Here is a 23,279-nt window from a genome sequence, read left to right as displayed (position 1 = left end):
GTGTTTAATTATACACAGGGCCTCGGGAGCTTCTCAATACACAGGAACAAAGAGTGACCACCTGAATATTTTAATCAATTTGCACACCACCGGTTTCTACCTAGTAGGGGTCATTTTCTTTCTGCTAGAGTTTTTTGCCAACATGAGCCAGTGCAAATAGAGGGTGCTGAAATGTGCTGGAAAACCTCCTTATGTGGTTAAGCAGGGCTCTGATCTAGCAAAGGATTTAATCCTCTGAGTAATCCCACTGAAAGAGGAAGCTACTCAGAACTGGGCCACAGAGTCACAATAAGCCAGTTTCATTCATCCTTTACCATCTTTGCTTATAGGGCTACCAAGTCAGACCTCTAGTTCTGTTCTAACTATCTGGAACCAATGCTTCCCCTAGCCTCTATCCACAAATTCATCTTCCTGGCCAAACTCGCATCAAAACTGGAACTGATGCCTCAACTCTAACTTGTTGTCCAAACCACAACCCACAAAGCAGCCCAGGAGTGGGGAACCTGGTTTATATATCACTAAGCTATTTAGACAACAAACTTCCAGTAGCAAGAAGAGCATCTTCCCCTGTATCTTGCACAACATGGAATAGTTTGTTGGCACTCAGTAACAGCCGTGATTTCCCCTTTAGTGTGGCAGCATGTTCTTGATTTCTCTGCAAAAGGGGGAGGAGGAAGAAACCCTGGGTTACAAGGAAGAAGCTAACACTGAAAAATAAAAATAAAATAAACCACACTGTCATTGTCACAGAGAGGCTTAGATAGGAGTCATAGCTCGGCATGGATACCAGCCTTGCCGGTACTTGTACCAGAAGGCAAAGGATCTCGCTACAGCAGGGTACAAAGAGCAAAGCCAAAAATCTCTGCTAACGGGAGCAGAGAAGAGAGCTGCCAGAAAAGTCATTTCCTGTCAATATTTGTAAAACAAAATCAAGTCTGCACTGTAAATATCCCAGCTTCTGTGCATTTGTTGTTTCAGTGTCAGAGCACAAATAAACCTCACAGCATATTTGCACTGAGCGAGTACCCTGAACAGCTCCAACAGGACTCAGCTGTTTGGACCCCTACAGATTGCTTTGTGTGGCCTGCACCAAAAGGCCTTATGGCCACCTTTCACACTTTGTGGCTGGGATAAAGGGAGCAGATAGAAGAGCCTTTCAAGGATGAAAGCAACTGACCATCTCCTTTGGCAATCCCTCGCAGTCTAGGACAATTGTCTTCCATAACTCTTATTTGTGAGAGTGAAGATGGCTGACAAGGCCCATCTGGGATCGAAAGACTTCACTGCAACTTGGGCAAGTTTCCCGGATTCTTGATTTAGACCGTCTCTGCCACACTCCCTTTTCCATCTCCTGATTTCATCGTAAGATTTCAAAGTACTGAGATCCTTGCAGCAGACTCTTCTGCTATTTGGAGTAGTCCTGGGTGATAGTCTGCCACGAGTTGATATTCATAGATTGTAAGGCTGGAAGGGAGCTTGGAAGATCATCAGGTCCAGCCCTAAATTATTAATGTTGCATTTTTTCAAGTTGGCCTTGAGGATGTCCTTGAAGTGCTTTCTCTGCCCTCCTCTTCAGCACACGCCATGACTAAGCTAGGAGAATAAAACTTGCTTTGGGAGCCTGGAGTTGGACATCTGGATGACACGGCCAGCCCAGCAAAGTTGAAGTTGGATGAACTTCGCCTTGGTGCTCATGCTGTTTGCTTGTGAGGACATTAAAGTTGGTGCGTCTGTCCTTCCGCTGGATTCAAAGGATGTTCCACAGTCAGCATTGATGGTACTTCTCCTACAATTTGTGGACAACATACAGAAGACACCTCATCTCACCTCCATACAATAAGGTGGGAATCACAACTGCTTGATTAATCATACACTTGGTTTTGGATCTGATGTCATGATCTTTGAACACCGGTTTCCTTAAGTGTCTGAAGGCTGCACTTGCACATATGAGGTGATGTTGGATTTCTTCGATGTCAGCCTTCTGCAAGAGATGTCTGAGGTATGGGAGAATACTCAACATTATTCAGAGCCTCACTGGGAATCTAAATTACTGGAGCTGGGAACTGCTTGTTAAGAGCTTGTTGATGGAGGACCCTAGTCTTCTGAATATTAAGCGTCAATCCCATTTTCTTGTATGCCTTGGAAAAGGCATCAACGCTTGGCTAAAGGTCTGCTTCCAAGTGAATATACACTACAGCATCATCAGCATACTGAAGCCTGATGACTGAAGTTGAGGGGGAGGTCCTCGGTTTTGGCTCGGAGTCAGCCGAGATTGAATAGCTTACCATCCATTGGGTAGTTTAGCCCCGCTCCGACTGGAAGTTTGCTGGTGGTCAGATATAGCATTGCAATAAGGAATATCAAGAAGAGTGTTAGGAGGATGATGAAGCCTTGCTTAACTCCTCTCAACCTCAAAAGGGATCTGTGATAGATCCATTGCTGAGAACCACTGCTCACTTACCATCACGGAGCAGGGAAAGAATGGTGATCAATTTTCGTGGGCATCAGTACTTCAGAAGGATCCTCCACAGCGCTTCTCAGATGACAGTCAAAGGAGGCCACGTAGAGAGGTTGGTGTTGTTCCCAGCATTTTTCCTGCAGCTGGCGAGCTGTGAAGATCATGTTGGTTGTGTCTCGTGATGCCCTAAACCCACACTGAGATTACAGGAAGACCTCTTCAGCAAGTGGAAGGAGATGGTTCAGGAGGATTCTCACAATGATCTTTCCTGTTGAGGACAGCAAAGTGAGCCCCTTCGTAATTTCCACAGTTGGACTGGTCTGCGCTTTCTTGAAGACTATCACAATTGTGGCATCCCTGAGGTCATCTGGGATTTCCTCCTCATTCCAAATCCTTAAGATGAATCCTTCATCTGCTTGATGGCTTTCCTCACCTCATCAAGAAACAGAGGGATTCCCCAGTCATCTCTGACTTGGTGTTGTGGGATGGAGTTGAGAGCACTCTCATCAACAACAAAGTCTTGATTGAAAAGTTTGTCAACGTGCTCTTCCCAATGGGTGCTGATGACTCCTATTTTCTTGATCAGGTCTCCTCTGTCCTTAGGTCTCAAGGGGGTTGGTCCCCAAATGCTTGAACAGTAGATGGCCTTGGCATTGAAAGAACTGAGTAATAAGGTTAATCTCCAGATGCTCTCTATGGGCACTTATAGACGTGCTCTGGGATTCGGGGGGGCACTTTAATTAGAGCGGCTGATTCCCAATCTAGTTAAAGCGCATGGAGCATCACATATATCAGCATCCCCACACTGAAAAATGGCAGCAGGGGCACTTTAACTAAAGCTGGTCAAATGAGTTTTAATTCAAACACCACCGTTTTTCAGTGTAGGGACACCGATACACAAGACGCTGGAGTCTGCTAGAGTGCAGTAATTACCACACTCCAACAGACTTGGGTTAATCAAGTCTGCTCTGATGAAGCTGTAATTACAGCATGTCAGAGCAGCCTCGCTGCATGTGTATAGGCAACCTATGGCTTTAATAACAAAGCAATGCTATCCCAATCCAAAGCACTTTTAAAAGTGCATCATCCCTTCCTTGGCCATCAGCAAGACACTCAGCCTCACCTCACTACTCCAAGCACTCATCAGGTTTGGCAGTCCCTGTTGGGGCATCTGCATAGGAAGGAGAAACTAAGGAGACCTCTGAAAATATCTAATTCCCTTCAGAAAAAGCTTCCGTGTTTTCCAAGGCTCCTCCCAAAATCACCCTCTGAAAAGGAGGTGCTCAGCCCTCAGAGATCATTACATCTGGTGCCCTGTGTGCAGCCTGGTATCAATTGCTGGTGCTTAGAGAGGCATGCCCAACTCAGCTTTCCCTTGCCAGGGGCAATACTTACCCACCTTCACATGGACAGGCTTAATGCATTAACATCTGTACAGCGCTCTGCAACACTCGGATGAAAGAGATGTAAAGTGCTAAACATACTGTAGAGTTTATTCAAGTATTAAATGAACACCACTTAAAAAAAAAAATTTCCAAGGTATCCAGGTTGTAGCCGTATTGTCTAGAGGAAAAAGCAATCAGGGCTCATGGTAGAGGTGATATCTTTTAACCAAGTAACTCACAAGGTAGTGCTTTCTGGTGATAGCCTTTTGGAAGGATACAGCTTGAGGAAAAAAAAAAAAAAATAGAAGAACGAGATATAGAGAACTTGCTGCAACAAATATCAAAACACTGGGCTGGTGTTTACTGTTCCCAGGCATTGCATTTACATGGGCACCTGGGACCACAGCATGTTGAGCTGAGTTGGAGCAACCCTGGCTGGCAGGAGGTCTGGGGGGTCTGGCTTAATGTGCTGCGAATGGTTTGGCTGGGGCACAAGGGTACTCCAGTGTGGGGCTAGCCAGCAGGTAGCCCCCACACCAAAGCACCCTTGTGCCCTGGCCAGCCTCATCAGCATCTACACACGTTTCTGTGCAGTAAAAGAAAACTCTGCTGCAGAATAGTACTTGTATTTACAAGTGCTAACCTACAGCAGAGTTAATTAGTTTACTATGACCTAATAGGGCCACATGTGTAAATGCAGAGACGTTACTGTGAAGCTAATTAGGCAGCTCTGCAGTAAACGTCTCGTGTAGGTGCGCCAGATGCACTCGCTGACATGTCTGTTGCAGGAAAGGGACCAGGGAGACTAGACCTCAGAGATGGGCCACATTTCCCAATGCACATTTGCCTTTACAGTTAAGGATCTAGCAGCTAATCCCCCTAACAAGTGAAAACTCCTCCAGCTCTCCTGACTTCAGTGCTGCTCTCCTAGTTTATTCCAGTTGATAGTCTGGTATCCTGTCTCCGATGATTGGTAAAGGAAGTAAAAACCCCATTAATCTGCTGGCCCCGCAGAATGAATGCAGAAGGAAGCTGTCACAGGAAAAGGATTCATTTGGATTGTTTCAGGGGAACAAAGCAACCTTGCACTAACCAACAAGGACAAAACATTGCTCTTAGGCACTGCTGCTTTCCAATGTAAGTGAGAAGACATGGATTAACACGCATAAAATTTCAGGAAAAGCTATTTCATCCTAGAGGTGACCTACATTGGTGTGTAGTACAGATGTGGCTCAGGCACCAGTACCCCAAGCTCTGGGAAACAAACACCCAGGTAGCCAGCAATCTGTTCCTTTCTGAAACAGGAAGCAGGAGTTGCCAGCTGCAGGCACCAAAGCAAAGCTCTGAAGATGCAGACACAGGGAGACGCATAATGATATGCAAACAAAAACCACATGCAACGTGCTCTCGTCAGCCACATGAGCAGAACCCCACCAGTGGAGGGCTTCAGCTCTCCAAACCAAGAGAACACCTACTCATTGCTCTTCAAATGAGAACTGCTTACCCAGAATAGTGTCCCTGATGCTGCACTGAGAAAGGCCATGAAACTACAAGCGAGAGAGCAGGTTTCTAAAAACAGATCTTATTGTGCAGCATTGTGACAGGAAGTTAACACACATAACACCCCTGCCCTCAGTCCTACAGATCCTGCAGTGTTTGCAACAGCTACATTGATTTCTGGCTAAAGCATAAAGTGCTGTCCCCTCTGCCCAGCAAGGGATCTCACCCACAGTGAAGCTCCCTTTCGACATAAGCAGGTTCTGCTGTTCAGTGCTGCACATTAAACATCCCTTTAGCCTGGAGCTTCTCTCTAAGAGGAGACCACCTGCATGCTAAGCTCCAAACTACAGAGCACCATGAACAAGAACCTGTGCTACCTGGGAACACCCCCAGCCTCCTCTCTATCTGCCTGAGTTTCTGACATCCACATATCATGTATGAGGACGTATGCAAGGCGAGTAGAAGACTTTTTTCCTTGGTTGCTTCTCCAAAGCAAGGAAGAGAAGCAGCAAAGGAGACCCTATGCTCTAGGTTCTCCTGCTCATGGAGAGAAAGAACAGGAAAACAAATTGAGCTTCCAGCCACATCCCAGAGGAACAACACAGAGATCTGTGTAAAAAGGCAGGTCTGGTCGAGGGACCTGTTTATGATAAGGGCTGAATTGCTGCCAAATGTGGCCTGAAACCACTGCTACTGAAGTGCTAAATCAGCAATACTGAAGTGAGGCAGGAGGGTGAAGAGGAAAAGAAAACACATCACATACCCACAATCTATCCAGCTTATAGTGCCCCGTCCTTTCACCGCCTGGGCCACATCGGACAGTAACCTGAGTGGGCTTTCGGCAGCAGCAGCTGAAAACAAACAACAAAGTTAAACCAAGTGACAAGTGCAGCAGTTGCTGCCTCAGCTATGAAGCAACAGAAAGACACTTTTTCCAAATCTTGAGAGAGACCAGTGAGAGGAATCAGTAAATCAGTTAAAGCTGACAGCAGCAAAGATCACTAAAGAGTCTTTTTTTAAAACACAGGCTAAACATTCATACCTACAGGCATGCACCACTGCCTTATCTTCTGGGAATACATCATGAAATCCCTGTATACTTTAGCAGCTTGGCCAAAATAACGAGCTCCCTCCCCCTCCAACCTCTTTCTGCCTCTGGCTGTGCACTAACTGTTCTGCTTTGGAAGCATGATCCTATACTTATGGCTCTAGCCTAGGACTCAGGGAACTAAGGGTACAAGTTTGCTCTACCACAGACGTCCTGTGTGATCCCAGGCAAGGCACTTAACCTCCGTGCTTCAATGTGTTATGGAGTTAATAGCACTTCACTGCCTCAAGCTGGCATTTGAAAGACAAATGCATTCAGAGCAGTGAGGTGCTCAAACACTATGGCATATAAGGACCTTTGGGCCCCTCTAGACATTCAGGTAAAGGTGTAATAGGATCTAACATGCAATTCACACAATCTAGCCTCCTGCCATGCCACATGTGTATGCACCACTGCTTTAGACACTCTATTAGGGTCAACCACTGGTAGGTAGTTTTATTATAGAGGTCATTTCAAAGGAGGCCAACTACCTTGGTTTAAAAAACAGCAAATATAAAGCACAGCACAGGCAGCACAGCAGCAAATAAGGCAGGGAAGTTGACAGTGCGAGTGATGAGACACGGGCTGTAAAACCCAAGAAATTACCACCACCACCTCATTTTCTGAAAAGCACAAGGACAAGGGGCACCTGCACCCAATCTCCTGGCCAGTTCACTTTTAAAAACACATTTGTGTTTCCCATAAGGCATTTACAAGACAGCAGGCACTCTGGTATTCAAGACTATAAACAAATGTCATCTTTAGAGTGAAATTAGCTGTGCCAGGATGCGTCCCAGGACAGCTAATCCACTTCATTGGCACCTATAGCCATCGCCCAGGCTGCTTGTCAACAGGGTTGGGCCCTTGCCATTCCTGTGCCCTGTAGGCCCCACACAGGTCTCCCTGCTTGCAGACACATGCCCTAGATTGGAGTGCAGCAACAGAGGTGTGTGCGCCACAGGAATCCCCTGAAGGGGATGTGCAATAAGCAAACAGATGTCTTCCCACTGAAAGCATCACAAACTGTGACTACTTTTGGTTGTGGCAACATTTTGGGGCACCTGAAGCATGGCAATGGGCTAAGATGTCTGTTTGCTTGCAACTTGTGCCACCAGAAAAGTGTTTATGCTGGCACAGGGCAACATCTGTTTGCACCCCAGGTATCAAGCAGCACCTTCTCTGCATAGTCCTCCAGCTCTGCAGGCCTAGTGAGTGCAGATATATGCATGGGTGCGCAGACACTTCCCCAGCTGCCCACATTATCACTCCGGAAACTATTGTAGACCTGATACTGGTTTTATGCAACTGGGATCTGCTCCATAAGTTAAGGCATTGTGCTGCTTTTCCCAGCATCAAATCCAGTATAAGGAGGGATCTACCCAAGTCATGGTAAGCAAAAAGGAACCAATTTTGTGGCCTACCCCGCCCCAGCAGGCTTCAGTGGCCATGAGGCCAGCAATTCAATTTTTAGTAAAGTTTTTTTGGGAAGGGGGGAAAAGAGGGAGGGTGGTTGATTTTTGCAGATTTCACAGACAATGCCCAATTTTGCTGTTTCCATGAAATACACAAAATCACGAATTAAGTAGGTCCCTAAGCATAAGGACCAAAACAAAAGAAGTGCCATTGACTGGATCAGTCTGCAAATCCATCTAGGCCAGGATCAGGTCTCACGTGGTAGCAGGCAGTGGATGTTGAGGGGGATGGCAAGCAAGAAAAGGTCAAACTTTTCCACCCCTTGCTCTTCTCCTACTGCATCTTCCAAGGCATTTCCCCTGGACACAACTGGAAGAGAACACGTAGGGAACCTCACCAAGCCTAAGGCGCAGACTGAAGACCAAAACACGTAGCACAGGTAGGCACATCTTTCACAAGAGGCAAATTTCCTGCATGTGTCAGGAACATTACACAGCTCTTCCTTGACTTCTATTTAACATTTTAACCCTCCTTGCCAGCAGCTTCCTGAATGGTAAACCTGAATCTCATCATAAATGCACAGTACGTATTGGGGATTATAACTGTGCCTACAAGGTTTTGTTGGATTTTTTTGTTTTTGTTTTTTTTAAATGGGTGGCAGCAGATAAGCAAGTGCTTTTTAATTGTGTATAAGGATCACCACTCTAGGAAATGTTAATCCCACCGCCAGCTCTGTGCAACACTTTATACTGCTAAATCCAACCAATTAAGTAGAGAGAGGGAGATATACATACATAACATGACTTTTGAAGGATGCCCATAGGGCAACATTTATTTGACAAGTGTCAGCGCTGAAGTACTGTGGTTGTATAACTAAAAATGAAAGTAGTGACTACTAAATACGTTAAGGGTAAAAAAAGTTCCCTTTAAAGAGCTGAACAGTGCAGTTGCCCCATTAACAAAAAAAATTACAAAAAAAAAAGCAGAAACTTTCATGGCTTTTACTTTAAAGCTGTTGCTGTAGAAACATTTGGCTTCCAAGGGCCTGGCTCCCCATTATATCAAAAATATAAAAATGTCAACGGTGTTCAAGTCACACAACACAATTTTAACCCTTTCAGCCAATCTCTCTAACAAATAAAAGTTAATTCCCCAAAGCATCTACACTCTGGGATTTATAAAGTTCTTAAATTTGGTCATTTTTCTGGGAAAGGATGCAGGACCACTCCACTCTGGGACCAAATTTGGCTTTTAGTGACAGCAGTAGAGAGCTGGTATCACTCCACTGAAGTCAAAAGGGTTTCTCCAAATTCAGACTCACGCAATATAACAGAATTTGGATCCAACACCTTCAGCACAGTCCAAAAAGATGATCTGTTATAAACGCGACATTTCTTGGCTGCTTCTCTCTCTCCATTGTATGGCAAAAAAAAAAAAGCAGCAAAAAAACAAAGCAAAACCAAACAACAGCATTAAAGAGGCTGCTTTGATCTCATTTCTGTTAATCTGCAGTTCTCCTATCTGCTGCACTAATGAATATCAGATGCATGACAGCAGCAGCATTTGGATAAGCATCTCAAAATCACTTTTTTTTTTTTTTTTTTTTATAACCTTGCTTGATGTCACAGATGTACAAGTTTACAATGCCCAGAGCCAGACAGGATTGCTGCCTGAAAGCTCTTGCGATCAAGTTCAGATGACAAAGATGCAGAGCAAGAGATCAGTTATGGAAGGATTGAGCGAAGTTCAGCATAGGGAGGATTCATGGAAAAGCAAACTGCCACTGAGGCAACATGGGGGAGACAGTAGATGTTTAACAAGAAGCTAGAGAGACCGCTCCAGGAGCGGACCACAGCAGGAAAGATGATGTACAGGCACATGCAAAAAAAAGCAGCACATAAGGAGAATGGTAAGGAGCAAATGATAGATCAGGAGACAGAAAGTGTGAAGAAGTGGATAGAGAGAAGTTACTGAAAAGCTTCGAGGGGGCACGTGATATAACAGGAGATGAGGGAGGAATAATGCAAGGCACCAACTAACTACATTAAGGCACAAGACAACCATATCGTACCTAAGGATGTGACTGGTAAAAATGAAGGGGGTCCCGCACTGATTAAGCCTCTTGGTGTCACCACCAGGGCAGTTACTACAAACCACAGCGACCATCAGGCTAGAAACATCCAGGAACCCATTTTCACCAATGGGAAAACTAAGCTCCAAAGTAGAGTCTTCTCCAAGGACACAGAGTAAGTAAGAAGCAACACGAGACAAGAACGCAGGAATCCCAAATCCCAGCCAACATGCATTGTTGCTATTATTTATTGAGCACCATGGGCTTGCTCGGCACTGCCAAGGAATATAGGATAAGACTTCAAAATAAACTGGGAGCATTTAGACACCTCCATAAATGCCCCAGTGCTCACCCCCCTCTTACCCTGCCTTACCCTCTCCCCCCAGTCCTAGCCCATTGGAGAGAGAGTGCATTGAAAAGCAAAAGAAGAACTTACCGGATTTGGAATAGAGCACTAATATATTATTCCGCGTCCTGAGAAGCTTCTTGAAATCCTTGTGGTCGCTAATTTTTTCTACGAGTGGAGACACCTTTGCTGGCAACAGGCACACTGGTAAGACTGCCTAAGGATGCAAGACATTTGAAATAGAAATGTCAACTTTCCCACTTACTCGAAAGGTAAACCGCACAAGGGCATTTCAAAACCAGTCACTTTTTTGGCATTATAAACTATTTTGACTCTGTTTAATGCCCTCTTTCACCCAAATCCACATACTGCTTTGATAAAAAAAAAAAGCCAAAAAAAACTATCACTCAAAATAGGAAGAATATTGTGTTAAGCATTTCCACAAGGAAATACTGGATAAGCACAACATTGAGATGCATGCTTTTACTTAGTAGGTGTGAAAGCTGTGACCTTTAAACATCTCCTCAGGCTGGAAAACCGATTCCTCTTATTTATCCCCTGTAGTGCAGCACCACCACAAAGCATTCTTGTGCGGAAACCCCAAACTGCTTTACACATCAAGCATCCGATATCTCCTTTTTAATAAGTGAAGAAAGTGAGGTTCAATGAAGTTAAGGGACTTGCCCAATCACACAGAAATGGGACAACTAAGTGCAGAATTTCAGGGCAAAATTTTCCTCACTGAAGTCATTGGCAAGTTTCCCACTGACCTCAGTGGAGCCGGAATTTCACTCTAGGTCTCAGCCCCATACCCAGTACAGAAATTGGGGTCATGGGGCTGAAGCACCGATCCTGGGGAGATGCATGTTCAATTCTGAGCTCTTCCACATGTGTCCTTTATGCTCTTGGACAAGTTCATCTCTCTGCACCTCAGCTCCGCACCTGCAAAATGAGGAGGCCAACCCTTTTGAGTGGAAGCTCTTCACAGCAGAGCCTTGCTCTTGCCCTTATGTCTGCAGAAAGCCTTCTACTATTTGTCTGCCCACAGTAGCCTTCAATAATAACCGCCCTTTCCATCAGACTCTGCCTTCCTCCTGCAATGTAATACAGTCATACTAATGGAATGATTAAAAAAAGCCTAGCTGGAGAAATGCTCTAGTTTACATTCACCTTACAGGAAAACCTTAACACTTAATTGCTTGGCTAAAAGCATTAGTTAATTTGCCAAACACATGAGAGGTTCAGCATTTCCCTAATTCAGTGCTAATTGTTAGTCTCTTTCATTCTAACTAGGGTGGAAAACTCATGTCCAGAGTCTATATGGAAAAAGCAAAACCCTGTTTTTCTCGCATCCTCTGTATTACAGATTTCTGTATTAAAAAAAGGAAAAGGCACCAAGCCAAAGTCAGCCATTGGCACTGAATCTGCAATGAAACGCACAATTATTTACAAGCAACAACATGTCGCCGAGGCCAAGAAACAACCCAAATTCTGTTAAACAATGAGATTTGGTAATAAGATTCCAAAGCAAAAAACGAATACAATTGCAAAAGCTTGATTGCACAAGAGTACTGTCAGGAAGCTTTGAAACCACCAGGTTAGACTGAAATTGCTGTAGCCTTGGGAATGAGATCCTGTAAAATGTTGCTCAGAGCACTAAACTTACAGGAAACTATACTTACAGTTTACATAGCATTTGTAAAAGGACCACATCTGCCTATAAACAGATAAGTGTTGTCCCATCCTACACATAATGTTCCCACCACAGTCTAATTGATTGTCTCTCTAATGGCTAGACTGAAGATAAATCAGCAAATGCATCCAAAATAAAACAGCCTTCATCTTTTAACTCAGGCAATAGAGGTTTATGCTTTTAGATGCCTATGTTGGAGTTCAGTCTCCAGGGTCAAGATAAGTGTATTGGTTGAGCTAAAAAAACCCAGGGTAGCTACTAAAGGATGAAAAATGCATGCAGAGCATTAGGGCAAGTTACACACAGCTGCAAGCTCACGCTCATGCAGGACAACTCCACTAAAGTTGATGGGAAGAACAGAACATTTGGAACAAAAACTGTTTACAGAAACCCTGTAACAAGCAGTGGCGTGTGTACAACCCCATATCAGAACTGGCTCTGGCTCTTTTCAAAAATCTGCTCGTGTAAATCCTACAGAACATCAAACCTTCATGTTACAGAAACAATAAGGTCTAGCACACAAGAGAAGCAGTGACTGCTCACTATGTCTGTCTAGGAAACTGCTATCAAGTAAGACTAAGCTACTGACTGACTGCCTGGAAAATGTTTGACTGGTTTGGTTTTGGGTTTGTTTTATTTATTTATTTTTTTTATAAGTCAATGCCTCTTCCAAAATGATGCTAACACCAGATTGCATTATACACCCATAAACTTTAAATAAAGTGCTTGTACAGATTTACAGATTGTTTGGAAGCAAACTTAGACAGAGGTTGTTTAGCCAAGTTCAGTGATTTTTTTATGGCAGATTACAAGCCTCATGAAAAATTAGATTTTTGGAAACAATGACAACTTTAACCACAGGCATGGATATGTTGTCACTAACACAGAATTTGCTGTGCTAGTGAATTCACAGGCTTGTTAAAAGGAGAAGCATATTGCATTATAAGTGCACATTGCTATCCTAGCCTGATTTATCCTATCAATACCCATTAGTCATCTTTGGTTTTAATACTGCACCCATCATGGCAATGTCTGAGCTCATGTCCAGCAAAAGCTGCAAACCCACTGGGTCAGGTGCCATGTGCTGCAGCATGACCAGAGGCCTGATTGCTCCTGCCAAATAAATCTTTGCCTCCTCAGAATTAAGATTAATGCTGCAACCTGTCAGCCTCAGGAACCCAAGGTCCAGTCTGAAAGTACTGAGTTAGGATGATACGCATCAGCATATTCATGTACAAGATTGTGCATTAATAATGATAAGTTAGCAGTGGGTTTTGTAATCTCATCACCTCCTAAGTGTCTGCAAACTGATCAGAATTAACTAGCTTTATCTTCTCCAAATAGCTCATATAAATGAACAAATGACGCTCCTCAAAAACATAAGAAAAAATGCTTATGTTTTTCTTTCCTTTATTGACAATGCTCCTTCAGTTTGTCTACCCATACAAATATCCACATAGGGGTGCTGATGGTGGTGGCCTGGATTTCCGCTACTCAGCTAACATGTTCTGCTCCAAGCAGAATTTAAATCACAATACTCTGCAATGTGGTGGCTGAACTTCTGAGCATTTCTGCTCTGGCTGGAGACAAACCAGTGTCATCAGTAACAAGAAATTAGAGAAAAAAGAACACCAAAGGGCCCTCAGGGAGCAGAGTACCCCACTCTCATAGACATTCAACAGGAACTGGGCACCCAGTTCTTTTAGTGAAAGATCCACTAAAATCTTTTCAGTGGATTTTAGCCGCTTTGAAAATCCACAGGCAAACGTCAAGGAGCAGCCAGGACTGGTCTGCAAATACTGTGCTCCCTTGTATCAATACCAAGGTATGATTCAGGGATAGTCTTGCTCCAGATGTTTTCTTTACAAGGTTTTTGCAGACTGGCTTGTAACTTCTTCCCCAATCTATTAAACACTCTATTCATTGTTGATATCCAGGGCACAGAAGCTCGTTAACATGAGCCAGACAGGCCAGAAAAGGTGATGCAGTCTCCCAGGCAGGAATCTTTTATATGCCACAGAAAACACCATGAACCTGTACTGAGCCTTATAAAGGAACAAGGGAAACCTACCTGCCACTTGATCAAATGACCCTAAAATGTCAGAATCCCTCACACAAAAGAGCAGAAACACTCCAGACAGTTTGGCTGAAAGGCAGTTTTGAGCAGGAACACAACCCGAGTCCTGGAAAGCAACCAGCATGCCCACCCTTTCAGGAATGACCCCACCAGATGTCAGAGAACAGTGGGAATTGAGCCAGCAATTTATTCAAATTGGAAGGTCTTTGGGACAGGACTTCTTTATTCTGCATGTCTACAGAGCCTGAAACAACAGGTCCTGCTCCAGTTCACAACTGGGACTACCCAGTAGTACCACAATAGTTTTAACATTCAGTACCCCAAAAGGCTGGTGAAGGCCTTCATAGGAAAACATGCACAATTCAGACGACGACACAAAAATACAGTTTAATACCCCTAGTCTTTAGGGCCGAGTAAGGAAAAGCCCCAACATGAGAGATCTCTATTCCATACTGTTTTTTCTCTTCTCATACATTTCCGGGATATGAATTCATTTCTACAGGAAGGGGTATTTTACAAGTTCTTACACTGCCCTTACCACTGAAGTACTTTAGCTAGACAATAACCCTTCAGTAAGAACCAGCATGATGGCTACGGTCTTCAATTACAGCATTCAGAATAGTATTCAGAATTACAAAGATTTTTTCACTTCCTATAAGAATAGGAGTTACAAGAACATAGCTGTCAGCAGCAGTCTCTTACTGTCTCCAATGGTCATATCACGACACACATTCAATAAATACAACACTGCACACTAAATTGAAAAGACCTAATTAGTTGCAAAAAGCTTAAAGGCCTTCCTATTATCTCTAGGCTACCAATTTTTACAAGTTGATGGAACAATCTGCCATTAACCAGTTTGTTCATCTCAACCTTAATTATGGTGGTGCTACTGCCCTGCTGTAATGACAGTCCATGATCAAGCTCTCAAGCTACAACTGGACTTTCAGGAATTTCAAAGACCCACTGCCTGCAGTCCCACTTCCAGCTGGTGAAATAATTATCTATTTGTTATCTTCAAGACGAGTAAGGTTCTGAACAACATAATTATTCCTTATCACATTTTTCTCCAAAATCAGAGTGTGAAGAGGAGAGGTAAGAGTGTATTGTTCAGGCTTTTATAAGGCTTCAAAAGCCAGGTTTGCAATGGCAAGAGAGACCTCTATTTCAGTGATTGGCAAAACGTTATATAACATAAGCCCTGCTATCTATGCAGAGAATAAGTACTTCCCTGCTATTATTGTAGAGCCAGGTTTAACTTATGACTTGCCTCGCTGCTTTTGTGAGTTGGTGTGGGATATTTCATACAATTGTACAAATGCAGTGATCTTACGTACGATAATGAGAAAACTTAGAAGACAAATTCTGGCATGGACAATGCAGCTGAAAAAAGTTCATTTAAGTCCCCAATGAAGGAACAATGTATCAAAGATGACTGACAAAGAGGCAGGAGACAGGACAGACAGTATCTGATGAAGTACGCCTCCTGCTTACAAAAGTTTGTCTCTGATTTAGTTGGTCTACAGGGTGCAAATCTACCGTGCCTTCTGACTTCAGTCTAACAAGACTAACTAGCTCTCCCTGACAAAGTTCCCATTGTTCAGTAGAGGAACTGCCTGACCTCCTGACAACAAAGGCTCCGATCTCCAGAAACAGGAGTATGAAGGTGCATATGTGCATTTGCACAGGCTTGGCTTGGGCATTCAGGAACCAAGGGGGGCATGACACTGAAAAACTGCCTACCTGGCCAAATCTGTACACAAATACCCTTAGGCACGTGGAAATCTGATATTCGCAGGTGTCTTTTAGGCATGCACAAAGAGACACTTCTCCAGGCTCTGCGCAGTGCAAGGATGGCAATCATGTTTTTAATACAAGTGTTAAAAAAATCTTAACATTTCACTGTAGGACAAAATCCTCCTCCCAGCACCCTAATCAACTGTTCTTAAAAAAAAAAAAAAAAAAAAAAAAGATTTTCCTGAAATCTTCTAAAAGGGTACCTTTGCAGAGTCAAGTGGGACAGCAGCATTTATGTCATGGTAATTGAGATCAAAAAGTGACAGTGCATGTATAAAACAGACTGCCTGACAAGAAATCCATTTTATGGGAAGTCTCCTAATCGGCATTTAGAAGAACTTCAAATCTGCCTTGAAATTCCAAATGTTATGGAGATTATAGAATTTAAATAAATCACCTGATTTCTTTCATAAAGGAGCAACATAAATTGTAGGGAAGACAACTCTGATGAGTTAGTTTCATAGCTGCTAGGGGCTGGAAGGGATCTTACAGATTATCGGGTCCAGCCCCCCTGCACTTGGGCAGGAAAGACTGATGCTTTACTTGCTGGAAGACAATGGGGAAAACAGCAAAGGATCCATAGAGTGAGAGTGGTTTTCAATCTCTTCCCTATACAATTCCCAGGCCAAATCCTGTGGTCATGTTTTATGCTGTATTTATACTTTTCCTTCAAACCTGGTCACCTTAGCTCTGCATAATAGGCAGTGCCCTATTTGAATGAGACATACCTTAGCTAATTTTGGGTTAGTTAGCCTGGATACTGCTGGCAGCAGTAGCCATAGCAGCATGAAGCTTACTTAGCACAAACAGCAAAACCACCCAAGGGGCAAGGTAAATACTGGGGAAATTACCCCGGCTGAGCTGGATAAACACAGCCTTGACATTACCACCGCTTCTGAAGTCACATGCTGCTAAAACTGAGGGGCTCCCCCCTCCAACCGTATCCTCAATAAATGAACATTTTCACCCATGACGTAAATGTTTTCCCTCTCCCCCTTTTTCAAATGCAAACTTGAAATAAGCTGGGCCAAGTGCTTTTTCCATGCGCACACACATTATAACCATGCAGTCAGAGACATATTTTACAATAAGACTTAACAGAAACTGCAGCACGCAGCTAACTACTGTAACAAGCAACTATTATATTTTCTGTATTTTTATACCCCTGCCAAAAGCTAATGGGCAAAGCTTAGATATTAAGAAATATCAAAGCACTTAAGAATAAATTTTCTTGCTATTTTTTTTTAAAGAAAAAAAACAACTCTGTCAGTTCTAAGTAATTTATCTAGACCTAAAATTTCAAAGCAACTAGAAATTTTACATACTCAATTAGAAATGCTCAACATGGGTCTAATTTTTAGAAGACTGGTAGTCAACACTTTCTGAAAATTAGGTCCCTCTAAAATGACTCAAAGTTGAGCACTTCAAAAAAATGAGGGGCCCAAATTTGCCAAATGGTTTGGAGAACATGCCCCCTACTTTGCTTGAAACAAATGAACAAACAAAAAACCAACAGAGTATGAAGACAGACGTTTTATCCTTGTTCATCATGCAAAGCACTTTTGACCTTGTGCCATAATTGCTTCTTTCTACTCACACGCCTTCCCTTTACTGCTATTTACATTCAGGGTTGCGCTGCCTTGATCACTGAGCCATTTGTAACAAATGTCTTCTGAGATGTATAGTGATAAGTAGGACAGTCCCCCATTTTGGCTCATGATTAATATCCAAAGTAGCTGAAGAAACATTTTAATCAAAGCAGATCAGGAGAAATGGGGTTACTTTTGGTACCCAACATTATTCAGAAGAGGTGGCTCTGAATTCTTCCCAAAAAACTGCTGGGAACTGAATCTTTGGAACCAAGAAAGGACAACGGGCTGGACTCAGACCATCAGTGACCATAAGCAAACCTCTTGCTTATTAATTTGTAGTATAGCATAAATAGTTCTACAGCCCCTCTCAAGCCAGCAGCATGATCTTTTCTTAACCATTATAATATTCACAACATAAATAAAAGATGAAAAGGGCTTGCCTGATGCAGATTAATATCTCAAATATTCACCCCCGACTTCTCCATTTGCTTTGTTAATTTTTCTTGAGAGGTACAAGACACAGAACTTTATTGACCGGAATTGCAAAGGGAATAATTAATTCTGACCTCCAGTCTTTTAAGGACCAACCTACAAGCAAGAAGCACTGACATCCTTCCAGTTATGACACGTAACACTAAAAAAGGCTTGCATCATTTCTTCCCTCATTGAAGAGAGATGGCACATTTAGCACCATGGTATTTGTGCTCTCTCCTAAACTCAAAATGAAGAACAGTGCAAACAAAGCATTAAAGTTAACGTGACAATCTGCAACACTTGCATTCCAAATATAGACAGCAACAGTGCCACAGTGACATCAAAATCTGACTACTGCCTACTTGCTTACATCTTGCTGAAACACTGGGTTTCAGGAAAAATAAGCGACAGGCTTTATAGGTCGTATTAAAGATTGTTTAAAGCTTTGAGTAGCCAATTACATTCTATATCCCTGGTTTAAAAATGCTTAGTGAAGGAAAACCTGCACAAACTATTTACTAATTAACAAATGATTGTAACATGGGCAATTACCAATGCTGACAAAGAATTTTCCCCTAGTTACAAACGTAACACTTAAATTTTTCATCAAGCCCAGTCTTGGTGCAATGTATTATTTCATTAGCTTTCGGCTTAATATTTGTTCCAGATAACATTTAAGAATAAACACATTTGTATAATTTTAAAAATTAAGGGCATGAGAAAGTACGAGTCAAATGATGCTTTGCTGGAAATTAGTTTCTAAGGAAGAGCCATCATCTACTCAGGTAAATTTGAGACTCTACTAGAAAAAAAGCCGCTAATGGGAGCTGAGAAAGGAAATTACTCCTAAGAATACTTAGCACTTCTATAGCACTTACATCTTCAAAGCACTGCACAAGCATTAATTAATCCTCAGAGCACCTCCGCCAGGTTGATAAGGAGAATCACCTTAAATTACCAGCCTGGGTAATATTCTTGGGGAAGTCAAATGATCAACCAAAGGCTAGAAGCAGGCAGTGTCAGAGTCAGGATAAGGTATCGGGAGTTACTTATTAGATCATAATATAGACTGACATTATGCAGCGTCCCACAGGTATTCACTGCTCATCTACCCAGGGAAGATATTAAAGTCACATCAATGCAACTAAATATGGCAGACTGGTCAATACAAATGCAACTAAAACTGATGCTGTGCCCATAAATAGTTTTGTTTTACAGGTGTATGTATCGAATTGTTCCTCCACTCCCCCAGTTCTGAGAAAAGTACTGAAACTTGCCATTTTGTGCTAGTTTTGGTTCCTGTAGCCTCTTGAAAACAGACACTGCCACTCAGCTCCAAGGTAAGCTATAACTTGACTTCAAGCTATGACTGGCCTTACCCTCAAAAAGCATAAAAGAAAATTTGCAGTGGAGAAAGCTTCTCCAGGCTGTGAATTGCTCTCAACAATTAGGGCACACTTGCAGGATAACAGACAAAATCTTGGCCCTGCTGTGGGACTTTTGCCACTGACTTCAATGGAAGCAGAATTTCACTGTCTCTATAAAGCATCAGATGTATGCCTGTGAACCAGAACAATCCAGCAGTCAATGCTGGGCTTCGGAGGAGCATCTGAGAAGACAGTATTTTACCCGTGTTACAGATGTTATGAATATGTATTTAGAAGAAGGAGCAGGGTACATTTCCCTTTAAACATACAGAAGAGCATATGCCACACTAGCTCAAGACACCAAGTCCACCTGGTAAAGACCAACAACCTTAGCAAGGAACTGGGAGCAAGGAGCTCTCAAATCTAACCCTGGCTTGCCACCTGTCCAAGGTCAAGCCACAAATCAGTCAAATGCCCTTGCCTCAGTCTCTCCACTAGTAAATAATAAGTCAAAGGGGCACTGTGATTAATTAACATTTGCAAAGCACCCTGGAGACACAGAATGCTATTATGGCTCTAAGTGCCCAACATCTAACTGGTACCCAGTACCTGATGCACTACAAAAATATAGAAAATGCACCTTGTCAATTATGCAATGCTATCCCTCAAAGGAAATTCTTTTCCGACTCATAAAACCACCATTTTTCACCCTGAAGCACAAGATTTAATCAAGCGTTTGATATACTAAAAAGGCAAGTATCTGTGAAGTTAAACCACAACTTCCTTACAAACACCCAAATAATATGATAAGCGAGTCTACAAATGACAGATTGTTGCAATATTTCCCCCAATATGAGTCATACGTTCACTGTACTAAGGGGAACAATCTGCTTTTATTAATATGCTTCATTAGAGCCAAATGGTTGCCAAATTAGCCTGCAAGGTTAGGGTAAAGGCCTTTCCCCTTTCAATTGTAATTTTGAGAAGGATACACAGTGGTCCAAAAGAAAGTTTGAATGTTGTTCAGTCCAAAATGTATGGGAAGCACTACAACAGAGAATCCTAAACGGCTTGACAATGATGGGTGCATGTTCTCCATTTTACATATGGAGAAACTGAGCCTTAAAGATGTTGAAGTCTAGTTTTTCAGAAGTGGAATCAAATTTGTGGGCTGACTTCTAGAAAAACTGAGCACCCACAATTCCAACCAGCAGGCACTTATCACTTCTGAAAAACCGAAGAATTTGGGTACCCAAGGTTAAGGTTACTTATGAATACGGGAGCCATAGTTACTAGTGCAAGGCAACACAGTAAATCCAGAGTTGAAAAACCAGCCAACATCCCAATTCCTTAACCTTTGCTTTAAGAGCCAATAGCCCTCACTCAGGCACACATTCAGCTTTATGCACCGCAGGCTGTCCTCCTGATTTAATGTAAAGTTAAGCACAAGCTTTGCTGTACTGAAGCTGTAGGCTAATTTTTTTTTTTTAATCTTGAAGTACAAGGAGTTGCATATTTCAAGATTAGGCCACACACCTTCAAGTGCAAGATAATGCAAATTGGAAGAAATAATTTAAACTACTTGTATACAGCAATGGGGAAAGAATTAGCTGAATCAACAGCTCAATGAAGACATCTGCTCAGCGTGCAGCATCAAAGAGCAAATAAAATGCTGGGGTAAATTAAGAAGGGGAGAGAGAATAATGTGGATAAATTATAATGGCATCATGTAATTTCACTTACAATGCTGCATTCACTTTCGCTCATCCCATCTCAAAGAGGACATGACTGCAATAAAAAAGGTCCAGAGAAGGGCAACAAGAATTATTAGAAAGAGTTCCATATGAAGGAAAATGTAAACGACTGTGGATTATTTCATCTGGAAAAAAAAAATAGACAGAAGAGCACATCTGACATTACATATATGAAAATATGAATGTTGCAGCAAACTCCAGCCGAACGCTGCAGTTTCATGTGAGGGGGGAAAAAAGAGGAAATTAAAAAATTGCAACTCATTGTCAACCAGAAACAAGGATGTTTTAAAGATATGGTCAAATTCATCCCTGGTGCAATGCTGGCATAAACACAATCCACAGCTCATAAGCAACCTGGGGAATTCACTGCCATAAGGTATTATGGAGACAAACACTTTACAAATTAAAGATGAGCCTGAAACAAAAATCCCTGCCTGAAACAAAAGCATTTTGGAAGAAGTCAGGGCTAGAGCGCAGCTCTGCTTCAGACATTTATGAAGTTACAAATGCTCATGACCTTTGTGCTTCGGGACCAAAGCAGGGAACAATATATGCAGCCAACTGTGCAGTTCTCTCTCACCTCCTGAACCAACTGGCTATCTAGGCCACTTCCAGAGGCAAAAAATAGTAGTCTAGCTTGACGGGCTAATATAGTCCTAGAAGGGCAACTCCAGCTTTCATTCACAGATGCCTTTCAACATCTCTACCAGTTCTGGCACTTACATTATGGGAATTAGAGTGCTCTTGCATAGTTTTGTTTCTGAAGTGCATTGAGTTGGTGTGTGTGTAAGAAAATTAACGTGATTTATCATTAATTATTAACTTTGTTTGCTAAGGGAGAGGGAAGAACTGCATTTCCACCCCGCAAATTAAATAAAAGAATGCATTAAAGTATTTATGTTAACCAATCCTTTGACTTATTTATACCAAACTCAAAGAATCCGCTCGTTCTAAAAGCTTTTTTTGCAAGCCTAAGACATTCTAGAAAAATGAAGTTTGCAATGCTCTTTAGCACAACTTAAATGCAAAAAATAATCTAAATGCCTACATTTTTCCAGAAGTTTAATAAATTAAGTTTATTTCCTACATATGGGGACTTTTTACCATCTTGAACTTTCCCAGAGCCTGATGAAGGATGCATGAGCCTGAAAGCTTGCAGAAAAAGATTTTTTTTTTTTTTTAAGCAACTTCTCAGTTGGTCTAATAAAAGGTATCATTTTGGAATCAAGAGTTCTAGATTTTAGCACTACATTTTTCTGGCCGTGCTGTCACAAATTCTTCACTCAGGGCCCTGCTGAAGTTTAAGATTTTCACATTGCTTTTGGAGCAACCGTATTGGTGAGCTCCCAAATGCAGCACATGGAAACTAGCTGCCCCATCTCTCCTTAATGCGACCCCCCAAAGGCAGTGCAGGGAAACTAGCTGCCCCCTCTCTCCTTATGTGACCCAAAATGCAGTGCAGAGAAACTAGCTGCCCCCTCTCCTTAATGTGACCCTCCAAAATGCAGTGCAGAGAAATTAGCTGCCCCCTCTCTCCTTAACATGACCCCCCAAAATGCAGCACATGGAAACTAGCTGCCCCTCTCTCCTTAATGCCTCTCTCCTTAACATGACCCCCCAAAATGCAGCGCAGAGAAACTAGCTGCCCCCTCTCTCGTGACCCCCCAAAACGCAGCACATGGAAACTAGCTGCCCCTCTCTCCTTAATGACCCCCCAAAATGCACCGTAGAGAAGCTAGCTGCCCCCTTTCTCCTTAACGTGACCCCCCCAAAACGCAGCATAAGGAAACTCTCATTAAAAAAACCCTTTTTGACTTGCTTTTTATTAAAACGTCTGGCTCGTTCACTATTCACGCCATCCAGAAAGAGCACACACCGACTGCAGAGGGCTTCCTCAGCCCGACGACCTGAAAGCTTGCAAAAGACCCCAATTCCCCCCCTCCGAACTCTTTAAGTCGGTCTAATAAAAGATCCCCACTTCCCGCAAAGAAGCCCATCTGGAATTGAAGAGGCGCCGTCCCTGCGTCAGGCCGGGTTTCCACCGAGGGAGGAACTTTATTAACTAGTTAAGGTTGGAAGGGCGAGCAGGCTCGTATTGATTCGGGGATCCCTTCCCTCCTGTTGCAAAGTGCTCGCTTCCACGGAGGGAAAGACGCGCTCGCCGGTGGCAGAATGGACATTTTGGGGAGGAAGCACAAGGCGGGGGATGAAGAAGTGATGGGGTGAAAAAAATAAAATAAAATAAAATAAAAGAACGATAAGACT

General features: G+C 42.8%; 1 protein-coding gene across 5 annotated transcripts in view; it reads right to left on the bottom strand.

Moving 5' to 3' along the window:
* The window catches only part of PDIA5 (protein disulfide isomerase family A member 5), a 139,533-nt gene extending 116,602 nt beyond the window's left edge, over nucleotides 1-22,931 (bottom strand). The window contains exons 1-4 of one of the 5 annotated variants that reach the window (XR_003091828.1): nucleotides 22,834-22,930; nucleotides 21,004-21,048; nucleotides 10,351-10,477; nucleotides 6,107-6,194 (exon numbers count right to left, since the gene is read on the bottom strand). Coding sequence is in view for 3 of the 5 variants with exons in the window: in XM_025191966.1 (XP_025047751.1) it covers nucleotides 6,107-6,194; nucleotides 10,351-10,477; nucleotides 21,004-21,027 (239 nt within the window). In the remaining 2 variants the exon portion in view is untranslated. Of the gene's footprint in view, nucleotides 1-6,106; nucleotides 6,195-10,350; nucleotides 10,478-11,030; nucleotides 11,203-21,003; nucleotides 21,788-22,833 lie in introns of those variants that run through there. The other 4 variants (XM_025191966.1, XM_025191964.1, XM_025191967.1 and 1 more) reach the window with 4 other exon arrangements.
* Nucleotides 22,932-23,279: the final 348 nt, after the last annotated feature.

This window comes from Alligator sinensis, unplaced genomic scaffold (genome assembly GCF_000455745.1).
Source record: "Alligator sinensis unplaced genomic scaffold, ASM45574v1 scaffold916_1, whole genome shotgun sequence".
Taxonomy (NCBI): Eukaryota; Metazoa; Chordata; order Crocodylia; family Alligatoridae; genus Alligator; species Alligator sinensis.
Note: the sequence above shows the minus strand (reverse complement) of the source record. Positions and strands in the feature narration are given on the sequence as shown.